At 52.0% G+C, this 14,803-nt stretch overlaps 1 protein-coding gene across 4 annotated transcripts in view; it reads right to left on the reverse strand.

Moving 5' to 3' along the window:
- Nucleotides 1-5,349: 5,349 nt before the first annotated feature.
- The window catches only part of DOCK1 (dedicator of cytokinesis 1), a 490,685-nt gene continuing 481,231 nt past the window's right edge, over nt 5,350-14,803 (reverse strand). For 2 of the 4 annotated variants that reach the window (XM_032882090.1, XM_032882087.1), the window contains exons 49-52: nt 13,900-14,098; nt 11,878-12,031; nt 9,099-9,259; nt 7,818-7,974 (exon numbers count right to left, since the gene is read on the reverse strand). In XM_032882090.1, the coding sequence (XP_032737981.1) occupies nt 7,846-7,974; nt 9,099-9,259; nt 11,878-12,031; nt 13,900-14,098 (643 nt within the window). In that variant the 3' untranslated portion in view covers nt 7,818-7,845. Of the gene's footprint in view, nt 5,796-7,817; nt 7,975-9,098; nt 9,260-11,877; nt 12,032-13,899; nt 14,099-14,803 lie in introns of those variants that run through there. The other 2 variants (XM_032882088.1, XM_032882091.1) reach the window with 2 other exon arrangements.

Genomic DNA, 14,803 nt, shown 5'->3' on the forward strand with positions numbered 1-14,803 from the left:
TAACTGTTAACAAGGATTTTTAAATAGGTATAATTTATGCTAATTCAGAAATATTCCTTTCCCAAACTGCTTATTTTTACCCCCAATTGCTGCGCTTCTGCATTAGGAGCCGAGGACTCGGGCTTTCAGAGCGGCTTCTAGACGCCTGGCCACTTCCACGTGTGGTTTCCGCACAGCCTGCCACCGTGTCCTGTGGATATGCCCGTCACAATCTCGGTGGGACGAGGGACGCCACCAGCTCCGGCCGACGTAAGTGTCATCTCTCAAGGTCAAGGCAGCCCGGCGGAAAGCCGTCTGCTCCTGCCTGATCTGGCCACACGGGGAGGGAGTGGCTCAGGTTTGCTTGTGGACACCCCTCCTAGGAGCATCTCTCTCTCCCTGTTCACCCCCAGTGAAAGCATCACGGACTCTGCCGGTGCCGCAAACCCAAAGCCCACCGCCACGGTGAGGTGTGGCCATCTGCTTCATCGAATGTAGTACATTTCGGGAGACCCCGCAGCCACGCCTTCCAGCTGCCTTCAGTCCTTCGCAGGGACGGTGCCCCCCCTTGGCCCTCACCCTGGGGAAAGCAGGTCACGGGTCCCTCCTGCTGCATTTGGGTCCAGGACTCGCCAGCCCCTCCCGCAGCTCTTGCCCCAGCACGGATGCCTGCCTTAGGGCTGAACTGTTCCGGAAGGAAGGGAAGGGGAACGAAGAGAAAGGAGCGGAGCGTTACTTTTGGAGCTGCGGGATTTATGGAAGATCCGAAGGACTCCGTGCCCCCACATAGTCTGTGACGAGGAGCGAGTCTACTTGGTAAGACAAGATGACAGGAGCGGTGCAAGGACGCAAGATGGTCCTGCTGCTTCTTGTGGCTTGCGACGCTGCCTGAAGCCAACAAGGGCAAGCGGGGCCACGGCCCAAAGACCCTTTCCTGGAAGAGCAGCCGAGGGCTGTTCGGACACCACCGACCAGGCGAGGTCTGACGAGGGGCCCCTTCACAGGCAGGTCCCCTGGGGACATGGGATCCATGTGTCCTGGAGCCCTCACAGTCCCTGCCACGCCCAGGCCACCGCAGTCAGGATGTGCTCTGGAGTGGCTGGCAAGTCCACCCAAAGTCCACGCAGGTCCACCGCAGCCCTGCTCACACCGTCCACACCAGCTTCCGTCAGCCATGCTCCGCCCTGCTCCCCGTGCCCCGCCACGCTCCCCATGTTCTTCATGCTCCATCACTAGGCGCCACTGTGCCTGACAAAGTACAGGGCCTGTTGCTGTGAACACCATCCAAATGGATACAAAGTGGCACACCCAGTTAAGAGAAGTAAGAGAAGGGATAAACAGGAGAAGAAATCCAGCACTTTCCAACACTGAAAATAAACATGAGTAGCAACAGCTAGAGGGGCGACCATAGGTGAATAAAACTACAGGACACCAGGGAGATGCAGAAATGCTGCCCCGGGGCCGGAAAGAGGGCTGGGATTCCTTTCCGGGTCAGGAAAGGCAGTGAGGCCGCCGGAGGACTACAGGACACGCCGTGGAGACGTCAAATGCCGCGAAGGTAGTCAAGAGAACGTGCAGCAGAAGCAGGGCTGCTGCGGGAGGCCGTTTTCAGCACCAGCTCCAAAGCCGACCTGCAAAGGGTTGGGCAGCACTGGCCCCCAGGAGCCCAGGAGAGGCTGGGACTCACGGGGACAGGCTGGGACTCGGAGGGAGAACGCAGAACCTGACTGCGTGGGCCTAGAGGACGGGCACCCAGCACTGCTGCTGGGCCACAGGGATGGTCACGCCACAGTCTCACAGTGGCTTCACAGAGAAGGTACGTTCTGTTCAGAGTTCAAACAGGGAGAAACTTGGCCTTCCAAAGTCACCTCCTACAGATAAAATGGCCCTAGAGGATGAAAGACAGTGGGGTGGGGTGGGGTGGAGAGGGGACACAGAGAGACACAGAGAAAGAGAGTTAGAGAGAGGGCCCTGAGGCAGCCCCAGTGCCAGACCCGTGGAGGAAACCATTGGGACACTCCAGCCCCAGGACACAAAGGACAATGTGGGCAGTCGGTGTTGTTATCGTTGGACTGGTGAACTGGAGAGGCCAAGTGTTTCTCTGCGATCTCTACTCTGGGCATCTGTCTGGGTATTTCCACTCTACAGCTACCTCTGTCTGTTGAAATACCACTTTTCTAGAGGACGTTTATTGTGCTCCACCTCTTGTCTCTTGTGCGACCATTTTTGCTCTGAATAGCTCCTGATACTCTTGTATCACGGCTCCTCATGGAAACTGAGCCAACAGGAGATACGGATACACAGAGACTGAGAGATTCAGTTAAAGGAATTGGTTCGTGTGATTCTAGAGTCTGGCAAATCCAGCATTCCTAGCCCAGTCTGGAAACTCAGGCCAGGTTTCCACACTGCAGTCTGGAGGCTGAATTTCTTCTCCAGGAAACCTCAGTTCTTGCCCTTAAGGACTTCAACTGATTGGACGAGGCCCACCCACATTACTGAGAGTGATTTCCTTTACTTCAAGTCATCTGTAGATGTGAACCACATTCACCAAGTATCTCCAACACAACAGCTAGATTAGCATCTGACTCACCAGATGCTATAGCTCAGTCAAGTTGACATGTAATAGTAACGGTCACAAGTCTTTTGCTGGGGGCTGAAATGAACCCACCAGTATTAGCAAAAAGAGCTTTGCTGTGCATCACACAGCACACAGTCCCTGCTCCCCTCTCAGGCCCAGGCTGCTGGGTTTAGGCCGTCGCAGGACGTGGATGGAGCACGGGTTTCTCTGTACTGGTGGAAGACAAAAGCCTCATTTGGCTTTATTCGGGTGCAAAGGGTTACTGACCCATCAGGTTCCCTGTTGGGTTTTCCGGAGGCATCACCAACTAAATGTTAGATGTTTAATTCAGAGAGGGCAGATTAAAAAAAAAAAATAACAAAATGTAAAGTCCTGAAAAAGACCTTAAAAAGTACGCAAAATGCTAAAAAGTAATCAGAGATAGAACGAAAACATGAGAGCTAAAATCCATGATGTCAGCAAAAACTTCGGGGATGTGGACCAGAGCGCCCGACTGTGCAGAAGAACCGGAGTGAAGAAACTTGTGAGGACATGAAAAGATCAAATCTTTGGCAGAAAGAATGATCTTAACATTGATTAAAAACGAATTTCTTTAAATACTAGCGAGCACTCTTCAAGCACCAAGGGTGGCTTTTAAAAAGGAAAAAGACTTGTATACTTGTAAAATACAGCTCATACGCGATCTTCTTTTAATAAAGATTTGAGAAAAATATGTATTAAACTGGGTAGTTAAAAATAAAGTTAAGTAAGGTGAAATCAAGATGGATTTGTAATAGACTAGAGAGCATTTTGGAAGGCAGGCGAGTAAAACCAAAATGTAGCTCTATGTGTGAGAGCTAAATTTGGCTTTGAGCTTCCTGGCACCCAAAGCAAAAATAGAACCTAAGATCCCCACCATTCCTGTGTTAGAGCATGCATTCTCAATGAGGCCATATTACCTCTAAGGGGGTGGAAATCAGTGCTTAAGGGACCAAAAAACTTGGTTGGCTCATGTAAAAAGCAGAGATACACATAAAATACATAAGTACACACATAGCACATCTGTATGGTCAAAATTTCTTAATGGGGAAATGGTTAGGAAGAAAATGTCTAAAAATGCTCCTTGGAAGTTAATGAGGAAAGAAAGGTTGAGAAGCATCATCCAGGCAGACTTTCAGGAGGAGGCCGCATGGGGAGACAACTGGAACCAGAAGCCATTCTCAAAGAAAAATAACTATTTTTTTTTTTTTGTAGGGCCAGGAACTACTTTTACAATTTGGGGCGACAGCTTCTGCAGTGTGCGATGCTGGCTACCGCACAAGGACCCACCGCCAGGGGCCGGACTCTCTCGTCCTTTCCTCTCCCAGGTCAGGATGCCCAATGCACTTCTTTTAGGATCTTCGATGGTGTGCGGTTTCCAATACACTCAAGGGAGGAGGAATATTTATCTCAGTTGAAGAGTAAGAATTCACAAAGGAAAAAATTCTATATTCACTTGAGTCTCACACTTCCTTGGGGTGGATGGGATATTTACAGCAAGGATGAATAAACTGGGTTGGGTGAGGGGAGAGAACGAGTAGGAGAGAAGGATCCTGAGTCTCCTGGGTTCTGCGGCAGGTTCCCCGGAGGTCTGGTTAACGGGGCCGTGGAGCACATCCTTGTGGTGGCAACAGGGACACATCTGGAAGGAACAGGCAAGTGAGCTTTACATGGAAAAGAGGACCCCGTCGCCGCCTTTGTTTCTCGCCACTGAAGATCCAGAGAGCTCTGGAATGTGATGCCAAACGACGCATCGCATCAAACAAAACCCGCTCTCAGGTCAGCCGCTGAAAGGCTGTGAGGGGCAGAAATGACACGCAGCCGGAGCCGGGTCAGGCTGAGGGGGGACGCGTCAGCCAGCTGGGCTCCGCTCTGCTTCCTCTGTGGGGACACACAGACACAGGAGGGACAAACAGGGGCTGTCGATCTGGGCGGGGCCTCAAGTGAGAGACAACAGCAGCGGTTAAGAAACATGCGCACATATGTAAATGCAAGTCACAAAGCTGTTTAAGAAAGAAAAACGCAACAACGGCATTTGGAGATACATTGTGTCACACTGAAGGATTAAAAACATAGTGTTCAGACACTCTGTCTTTTTAAATGGCTTTTTATTTTTTGTTGTCAATGAATAACTTTTGAGCCTACTAGGAGAGTAGCATGATTATAGTGGATAAAAAAATATAGATGACAGAATACAAATATTAGGTCATACAAAGTTAGTTTTTTTTTTTTAAATCATCGTCCACCAACACTGTCAGGACTTCAGCGCTTAGGGGGGAAAAAATCAACAAAACTTAATTTGTGTTTTTTTACACTTCCAGCAGTTAAAAATTAAGAACACATATCGAGGTAAGCCTATCACAATAGCCTATCACAATAGCCGGAACTAAGAACCACCATATATACAAACTTCTGTACAGACTGAGGACAGGAAGAGCTCACCAATTAAAGCCATCTGTGTGCTATGGACCTTTTCTTTTTAAAAAGAAAGAAAATGGACTTCCTATACTTGTATTCTCTCTCCCTCTTGATCCGGTATTTCTACTGGTGTTTCCACTCCATAAATTAGTAACTGTTCAGTAGCTGAGAAATAATCCTATTTTAAATTATACCAAAGGAAATCAGGAAACTGTTCCCCTCCTCCAAAGGGCTGACCTTAAACGCCCCATACAGGTTGAAGATACACTTGACCACAAAGTCACACCTGCAGGACCACGGCTGAGTAAACACCCTTCGGGGGCCAGCTTGGGGTCGGCCTCGGGAGAAAAGAGCACTCACTACATGGTCTCACAGGTGACAGCCTCGCCCCTCGTACTGCCCCAAACCTGGGTCAACCGTGTTCCCTGCTCGTGTCATTTGGCACAGACAGAGGGCTTCTGGGCAAGACTTGGGCTCTCTCCAGACAGACACAGTCAGAAGCCGCCAGTTTCGATAAGCACAACAGGACGTTCCAGACCCACATCCACGTAGCTCCCCGATGCAGAAGGCCACTCACGCCACAGCTGGAAAGAGACTCCTCTGCAGGACAAGTGACCCCACCACGTGTCCGACACCACGGGCCCCATGAGGTAAAGAGCAGACACGGGAGAAGACACGGAGGGAGAGGAGGGCGGGCCCGAGGCCTTCACTGCACGATGCCCGAGTCCACCGACGTCTGCTTGCGCGTTGTCTTTGGAGGGGGCGGCGGCGGGGTTTTGCTGGGCAGTGGAGGGGGCAGGTGCTGGAAGACAGACAGAAGGCAGGTGCAGCGTTAGTGATGCGCTCTGGGTGGGGCCCAGCGGCGGAGTCAGGGCGGCCACAGAAAGTTACTCTGCACCCTTGGGGAGATGAGGGGACAGCCCTCTCCGTGGGACCTGGGGCCGGGCAGCTGGTGGTGACAGGCCTTTCTGGCATCTCCAATCAGCTGCTTTTTGCAAAGTGCATCAGCCACCTGTCTGCATGGACCTGAGAAGGGACACCACTGCTCTTTGCCTGGCGGCTTTCATTCCAGGGCCTTTCGGTCCCCGGGGCCCCTGGAAACGGACTGGTTTCAGAACTGGACAGTTTAAATGGTGAAGAGCCAGGGGATCCCAGGGGCAGAGCTGACCCAAGGCCACCCCGGTGGCCTGGCGCTGTCCCAGCCAAGTGCCCTTTGATGAGGATCCATGGGCCTTGGCTTGTGTTCCCCGACAATGTTCCTCAACTGTGCAGGGACAAAGCGGTCCTGGGACAGGCTCTCCAGGGGTGGGTGAGAAGCCCTCCCTTTGCTCTTGGAACTGGAAAAGCTGCACGAGAGAGGGTCAGCTGGGTACCTGTGGCCACTAGCCAAGAGACTCCTTTAAAGGCAGTTTTCCATCCAGTCTCTTCCAAAACTGCAAACTGGGGGCAAGAACAGCAGTAGGGAGGTGCTGAACTATTCATGGGGGAAACACACCCTCCACAGAATGCACACAGCTGGGTCTCCACGGAACTATTTACCCAAAAAAGGTAGCTGGTCAGGACACCAGGTAGCTCGGTCAGTTAGGGATCTGACTCTTGATTTCAGCTCGGATCATGAACTCAGGGTCGTGAGATCGAGCCCCGCGTCAGGCTCTGTGCTCCGTGGGGAGTCTGCCTGGGCTTCTCCCTCTCCCTCTGCCCCGCCCCCCCACACTCTCTGTCTCTCTGGAAAAGAAAAAAAGAAAAGGCAGTGGCTGTGCTTGATCCACGGGCCATCGTTTGCCCTTGGAGTCCTGCAAAGGATTCAACAATTGCCAAAGTGATGGGAAGACCTCCCGCTTCAAGGACCTGTCCGGGCATGAGTGACTGAGGGCAGCCGGCCGCACGCTCCCAACAGTCAGACTCCTGCCCCGTGGGAGATGCTCTGTAAATACACGTGGGCCGAACACATAAGCGAATGAGTGAGTCAGCGTGGGGAGAAAATGAAGCCTCGAATGAGCGGATGGAAGAAAACACGAGCAGACGGGCCACAGGCAGAGTGAACCGGAGGGAGATCGCAGAACACCGTCACCTAAGTGAGGGGGGTCTCGTGGCAGCCCCTCTTGGCGGAGGCTCACGCGTAACGCAACGTGAGGGACGAAGTTCAAGGACAGAATGGCGACACCGCAGTTTCTCTGCCAGTGCCCGCATTTCTCCCGATTCCAGACAGGGAACTACTAAGATGACCCCGTGCCTAACGCACAGAAGAGAATAAATAGGGACATGCACAGCCGAGGCACGGACATTGAGACGTGATAAAAAATGAAGTAGCAAACAGACTCTTGAGTTTTCTCAAGGTCGGTCAGAACAGTTAGAAACAGAAGCAAACACCTATTTCGAGATGTGATGAAATGGTTGCTTCTGTACGCGTGCAAGCCACCACAGGGGATCGGAGCGAGTCAGGTGAACCCAGCCAGACGCGGGCACAATGCTGGAGGTGCCCCTGTGCCAGGTAGGAGACAGCGGGTTTATTGCAATGAGGCAAAGTGACAGGTCAGATTATTGCTTGTAAGAGCCACTGGGGAAGAAATGACAGCTTAAAGTGGCGACAACCAGAGACAGGGTTGACCACAAGCCCGAGGCCGATCAATGACAGCGACAGGAGGTATCGATCATCCCCCGAAGGCAGATGAGCGATCGTTCCCCTACAACAGCCTGCAGGGCCTGCTCAGAGGGGGACGCCCTGGAAACACCACCGCCCCCAATGGATTATGACACACGAATCCACAGGCGTGTCACTGGAACTCGCTCTCGTGCTGCAGAGCAATCAACAAGACACAGCAACGAGACTTGGGTAATTAATCTAATTGAAATCACAACCCATTTCTAAGGGGAGCCAAGGCTCGCACATATTCCTTCCTGACCCAACAGCACGTGGCATCAGCACTTCGAATGATGGAGCGATGGCACTGGAGATGAGAAAACGTTGCCCCTGCATTGATCTGTAACAAAATAGATTTGGTCATATTTCCAAGTTCAGAATTTTCAGTTCAGTGGTGTAGAGAGACCCAGGAGACAGTCCTGCTTTTCCAATTAAATAAAGGTATCAAGGGGCACCTGGATGGCTCAGTGGGTTAAAGCCTCTGCCTTCGGCTCAGGTCATGATCCCAGGGTCCTGGGATCAAGCCCTGCATCGGTCTGTCTGCTCAGCAGGGAGCCTGTTTCCTCCTCTCTCTCTCTCTCTGCCTGCCTCTCTGCCTGCTTGTGATCTCTGTCTGTCAAATAAATAAATAAATAAATAAATCTATCTTTTTTAAAAAAATAAATAAATAAAGGTATCAAAACAAAGGTGTGATCGGTTAACTAAGCTGTTAGGAAAACAACACCCCAAACAATCAATGTTCTCACTCGACTCCCTGGGCCTCTCTCCTTCTAACTTAGAGTTAAAAGTCAGCGGGAAAGGTCAGACTCCTGTTTTCTGTGGTTGAACAAACCATCCCAGCCTCCTGCAGAGCCATTAAGGAAGAACGTGGCCCCGTCTCCAGGGCCAGTCCCCCATCATGGCATCTCTGGGGACAGAGGGCTGATCTGAAAGGTCTCAGAAGGTCAGTATCCCTTCAGCATCCAAGATGAAGCCCCACTGCTGGTGTGTGTTTTTATATAAGAGGAAGAACGAAATACGTGTACTGTAAGTAAATCCCTTCTCTCTCCTGCCCCGCTCACAAGAGCAGATAATAAACTTGCAGAGCACCCCATAAAAAGTACCCATAGGAAGAAAGAAAGAAAGAAAGAAAGAAAGAAAGAAAGAAAGAGTACATAGGATTTATATTGGTTTTTAGGAGGGAAAGTGTGCACGCTGACCTCGGCCTGCGGCCACCTGAGAACAAAAACCCTTGAGAACCAGGAGAGGAACGGGCTGGATCTCTAAGGAGTGTTTCCAGAGCGGGTTGGATGCCACAAAACCAAGATCCCGTAGACAGAGCTTTTCTCGCTTTGACCTCTTTTGTCAAAATCTAATGTGGGCTGGCCCAACACAAGCACGCTAACATCAGGAAGGAGGGATTCCTATTTGGTGGAGGAGGGAACGGTTTTAAAAACCCACATTTCGGGTTCCCGGCTGACTTACCCTCTGGTGAGGAGGAGGGGGTGGGGGTGTGGGTGAGCCGATCAAATCCTGGTTTTCCACCAAGTTCCCATAATCTGCCATGCTGCCTTTGAGAGGAAGGGGCGGTGGGACCTCGGCCGTGTCCATCCCGGTCATGCTGCTCACGCCGTTCAACTCCAAACCTGGAAAGCCGGAGAGATTTGGAATCAAACTGGGCCACTAGGCCCGAGTGCCTACATGGCTGCTTCACCTTCTCTCCAGGAGAGGCAGGGGAGGCTGATGGAGAAGAAAGGTGAGCTGGGAGGGGTAGAGCAGGTGAAGGGTTGGATCCTTTCCTGAAGGAATGTTCTAGAACGAGAATACCAAGCGCCCTGAAGACATGTAAAACCCGAGTTTAAAGGAGGCATCAATCCATTGTAAACAGCCATGTCAAGCCGGGGCCCCTCCTGACCCCCCCCTCGAGCCTCTGTGCTGTGGTGGCATCTAAACAGCAGGGGGTCACAAGGACTGTCTACACTGGCGTTTTCAGAGCCCGAACCAGTGTCCTGTGGCTGTTACCGGGAGGGCTGCAGGAAGGGAAAGCTAACGACGCAGCAGCCGGCCAGTCATCCAGCCTTCAAGTCTCTCCCAACACGGAAACCCACAACGGTCTGGAATACCATTATTAGCGGTCACGGGCACTGCGGCTGTTACTTTTCAAGAAGCCGAGGGGGAAGTACAATTGATTTTTAAAGCCAACTGAAAAAACAGCCAGTTTCAAATGGAAGTAAAATCATTAAGATAGGATACTCTCAACCCTTGTGGAGACTTAGGGAAAAAAAATGTGTTTTTCTTTTATATTAGAGGTAAATGGACATTTTTACTGATGGGTCTCTTGAAGGTTTCCCCACCCACCCACTGGATGAAAAATCCTTCTTTAGGGGAAAGAATTCCTGGGGGGAGTTGTGGGTTTCTGAGGGAGGCTCTCCAGTGAATCCAAGGCAGTGAGCGAGAACACATCCGATAGGACGACCGCCCTCACGACTTCTCACTTGCGTATTTGTGAAACTTCACAGAACATACAGTTTGCCATTTTAACCGTAATTCATTGTATAAATCGGAGGCACTGATTACATTCAGTGTGGGCAACCACTACCCATTTCTAAACTCTCTTATCACCCCGAATGCACAGTCTGTCCCCAGAGAGCAAAAACCTCCCCACCCCCTCCCCAGCCTGATACCTCTAATCTACCGTCTCTACGAATTTGCCTGTTTAGATATTTCACATAAGTGGAATCCTAGCAAACTTGTCCTTTAGCGTCTGGCTTATTTCACTGAGCGTAATGTGTCTGAGGCTCGCTCGTGATGGAGTTCTGTTCCTTATTATGGCTGAGTACTACTCCACCATGCGGCTATGACTCTGGATGCACATCTCGTTTATCCATCCATTGGGTGATGAAAACTCAGGATGTTTCCACCTTCTGTTACTGTGAAGAGTGCAGCTGTGAATGTTCACATACAACGAGTCCTTGTTTTTAATTCTTTGGGGTATAGACTTGGAGCGGCTTTGCTGGGGCCCGTGGTGATCCTAGGTCTAATGTCAAGACACCTCCAAGTGTTTTCCAGTTGCAGTGCTGCTTGTTTCTTAATTATTAAAGGAAATAATAAAACATGTTCAGAAGCAGCTTCTGGGGCAATAGTGTAAGGATACGAGGATAGAATACACAGAGCCTGTCTGCTTCCCAGCGGCCGGGAAGCTGTCCCTCAGTTGGGCTTGTCCGCGGCTGCAGTGCTGGCCCCCCCACCTGACAGTCCCCAGAATGGCCACTGCTCCCCTTTCAGCAAGAAGAAAACCAGGTGCAAAGGACAATGGTCCATGCCTTCCAGACCCTCTGCACAGGGCAGAGGAAGGAAGGTGGGTTCTCCCGAGGAGGAAGGTGGCCCGCACTCCCAGACACCTTCCCCTTGCCAAGACTTCTCCTCTCCGGCAGGCCTGGATTTAGCGGTGAAAAGCTGATTACCACTGGTAGTGGGCTGAACTGTGTCCCTCCAAAATTCATGTCCACCCAGAACCCCAGAATGTGACCTGATTTGAATACAGGCTCTTTGCAGATGAATGAATCAAGGATCCCAAGATGAAATCATCCTTGATTTATGGTGGGTCCTAAGGCCAAGGTCTGGTGTCCTTGTAAGAAGAGGAGAGGACCCGGGAGAGTAGGCCCCACGAAGAGAGGCAGAGATTGGAGGGTATATCTGTAAGCTAAGGAACGCTGGGGACTGTCAGAAGCTACCAACAGCAAGAAAGGCATGAAACAGAGTCTTTCTTTGAGCCTCTGGAAGCAACCCTATTATCTTGATTTCTGATTTCTGGCCTCCACAAAGGTGAGGGAATAAATCTCTGTTGCTTTAACCAACACGTTTATGGTAATAAGTCACGGCAACCCTAGAAATTGGGAGAAACTAGAGAAATTAGTTATGTGCTTAGCTCTTCAGAATAGCCTGGAAATGCTTTTTCACTTTACGTTCCACCTCAACACAGGAATGCCCAAGACCCTCCTGTGGCTCGTACCCTATGATACAAAGAGGGAGGCTGTCCATGCGCCTCTCGCGCCCACAAGGGAGGTTCTGAGAACTCACTTTTCCGCCCAGGGAACTTGGGAAGACTGATCTGCCGAAGCCCAAGGGGACTCCCTAGACCCAGGTGCTTGTGGAAACTCTATCTGTATCAAGGGGAGGAGGCGAGCCTAACTTTAAGCCTCTGGGCAAGGAGGGAGTCCCAGAGCAAAGTCACGAATTCCAACGTGGAGAATGTTCCACTCACTCGACTGCAAACTGAAGCTGAGCTTGGCCCTTGGCGTGACCGGAGGGGGTACTGGCTGGGAGGACGGTGACGACGGGGACACTGAGAAACGTCGTTCACTTCCAGTGACGTTGATCACCTGGCTCTTCGGTCTCTGGGGCCGCAGGGGGCTTATCTACGGTGGAGGAGAGAACACAGTCAGGGTCTGCCATGGCTGAGTTGTTTCCCCCCACGACTCACGGGTTGAAGTCCTCACCCTCAGCAGCTGGGACTGTGACCTTTTCTGGAAACAGGTCCTCTGCAGATGAGGCCATTAGGGTGGGCCCCTAACCCAACAGGACGGGTGTCCTTATAAAAAGGGGGGATGTGGACACAGACACATGCACTCAGGGAGAAGGCCGGCTGAGTGTGACGGCACAGGTCAGGGCCATGCCTCCATGAGCCAAGGTACGCCGGACATTGCTGGGCCTGGGCGGGGCAGGGCGGCCTGGACAGGACGAATGTGCATGGGGACTGGCGACAGTCCTATCCCCCGAGGCACATTCTGATGACTCAGGGCATCAAAGGACGCTGCTTTCTCGGTGTGAAGCCAACTGCCCCGGAGGCACCCCGTCCTACCCCAGGCTCTGAGTCTGAGCAGAAGGTCACGAGACTGGTGATGAGGCCAATCAAGCAAAAAACTGAGCCCAGCCCCCCGGAGTGACAGAGGTATAGCTTCGGGGGCCAGCGTGGGGCAGAAAGCCAAGGCCACCCTGGCGGGCCCAGGGAGCACTAGTGGGTGCTGGCCTTGCCCCTGGGAATGGGGCTGCTGCTTTCACTCCAGAAACCTGCCTCCGACCTGCCCACCTGCTCTGTCCTGCAGCCTCTGGCTGGTCCCAGGCATGAGGAGGCCGAACTCCAGGTGCCCCCAGGTCCTACAGACCTCGCTGACCCCTGTCCTCCAGAGGACAAGTCCCTCTGGAGAGAGAGAGGTAGCTGGGCTGGACTGAACACAGTCAGTCTGCCCCCAGCCAGAGGTCGGGCTTCCTGTCCCCGGGACCACCAGGCCTCCCAGACTTATTCTGAGAGTCATGAGAGGCTGATGGGGGACCGGGTTCAGTGCTCTGACCCTGGGCCGTTCCTCTGTACTTGCCGAGGGCACGGGAGGCCTACTTTGGCTGAACTCACCCCATTTCTGCTAGAGTCCCTGCAAGCCAACAGGGCCAAAGCAGGGAGGGACAGACCCTGTGTGGAATGGCCAAGTGCCTGGCCTGACCTTTGACCCCTTTTCACACAATTTACTGTGACCAGCTCTCCCATGAGGCTCAACTTCTCTCAGGCCCTTGGTCTTAACAGCTTAAAAGGCAGCTTAAATGAAGATACATGAAAGGACATGTGGAGTGTCCAGCCCCCTATAAATATCCTGAGCTTCTGTTAACTCTCCCGCCCAGACTTGAGATCTCTATCCTGAGCTCGAGATGGCGACCTCAGCTAGTGTCAGCAAGGTCACCGGCACCCCAGCTTTCCAGACTAGTGGACAGAGAACACTGGGTGGTTCACCAGGAACCATCCGGCTCTCCATCCAGCTGCTGGAGGCCCAGTGCCTGGGCACGAACACCGGCCTCTGGCCAGTCCCCTCCCCGTGCTCTCACGCCCTCGGCCACACTCATGCAGCAGTCAGAGTTGTGTCTGAAGGCCTCAGAAGGGCATGTGCCTTCTTGAAGACCATGTTGTGGCACCCGAATCGGCCTTCTGCCTTCAGACAGCCAAGCAGCATGTGCCCGCCGGTCTGACTGGCACGCAGTCTAGAGAGCCTAGAACCAGCAGGCCCCCTTTGGGACGGGGATGATTGCTAAGACAGGAACCTTCCAAAGAAGCTCAGCTCCGCTCTGAGCCTCTGGGGCCCCATAGCATTGTGTGATACAAGGGGAGGGTCGAGGGAGACCTCAGATTGCAAAGTGACTGGTTGACAGAAAATTCAGTGAAATCCAATTGACAGCCTCATTGGCTAAATGTGGAGCAGAGGTGGGTCCCAGAAGCTACCGCGGAGTGGGGACAAATTACCGTCTCAGAAAGAATCACGGCCTCAGACTGCTGCATGGCAACATCGGTGGGTTTAAATTCCTTATCGAACATCTCCTGATGTTTGCTGTTCCTTTTCTCCTTCTTCTTGTCCTTCTTCTCCTTCTCTGGGTCGTCCTTGTCCAGCTTGTCCTGGGACCTACAGTGCATTTTCTTTGGCAGGAGAGGCTCCAGAGCAAACCTAGAAGAAACAGTCCCTTAAACCACTCAGGACTTAGGAGGAGAACAGTAGCTTCTCACCCTGCAGATGAATGCGAGCGCGCTCCCGTGGACTCGAAGCGCTGACTGGGAACGTCGCAGGCTTACAGGAAAGGAATGATTTATAAAGAGAGGCCAAGGGGGAATTAAGATACATATTAACCAGCTGTAACAGAGAGACTGTGCAACCCGACGAGATCGAACTGGAAAGAAACAGAGACAAAGTAGAAAGAAGCAGAACACGTACAGGAGGACCGGGGAGATGTGAAGTCTGAGTAGCAGACAGGACACGATGACATAAAGAGATTATCGCAGATGTCTGATGGGAGGATGGCATTTGGGGTATGTTTCAAAAGGGGCGCCCTCACCTTATAGAGATTCATACTAAAATATCCCAACTGCAGTAAGAATAGGCAGAAGCTAATGCAAAGAAATTTCTGGTATCTCAATTCTGACCAAATTCCTACAGCCAGCTCAAGATTACTGATACATCAGCTGCTTCAATTTGAAAGCCTTTTGGATGACTCGGGGAGAAGCTAGCAGATTCCTGCTTGCAGGTACATGAGAGGCCCTCAGTTTTTCAACTGAGCACCAAGCTAGAAGACCTGGGTTTTGGCTCTGCCACCTACTGGGGAGTCTCGCCATGCCCTAAGCCCTGTGGGCTGGACGTCCCCAGTCTCAAGACAAA

Source organism: Lontra canadensis, unplaced genomic scaffold (assembly GCF_010015895.1).
Source record: "Lontra canadensis isolate GAN:19392208 unplaced genomic scaffold, GSC_riverotter_1.0 scaffold79, whole genome shotgun sequence".
In the NCBI taxonomy this organism is placed as follows: domain Eukaryota; kingdom Metazoa; phylum Chordata; class Mammalia; order Carnivora; family Mustelidae; genus Lontra; species Lontra canadensis.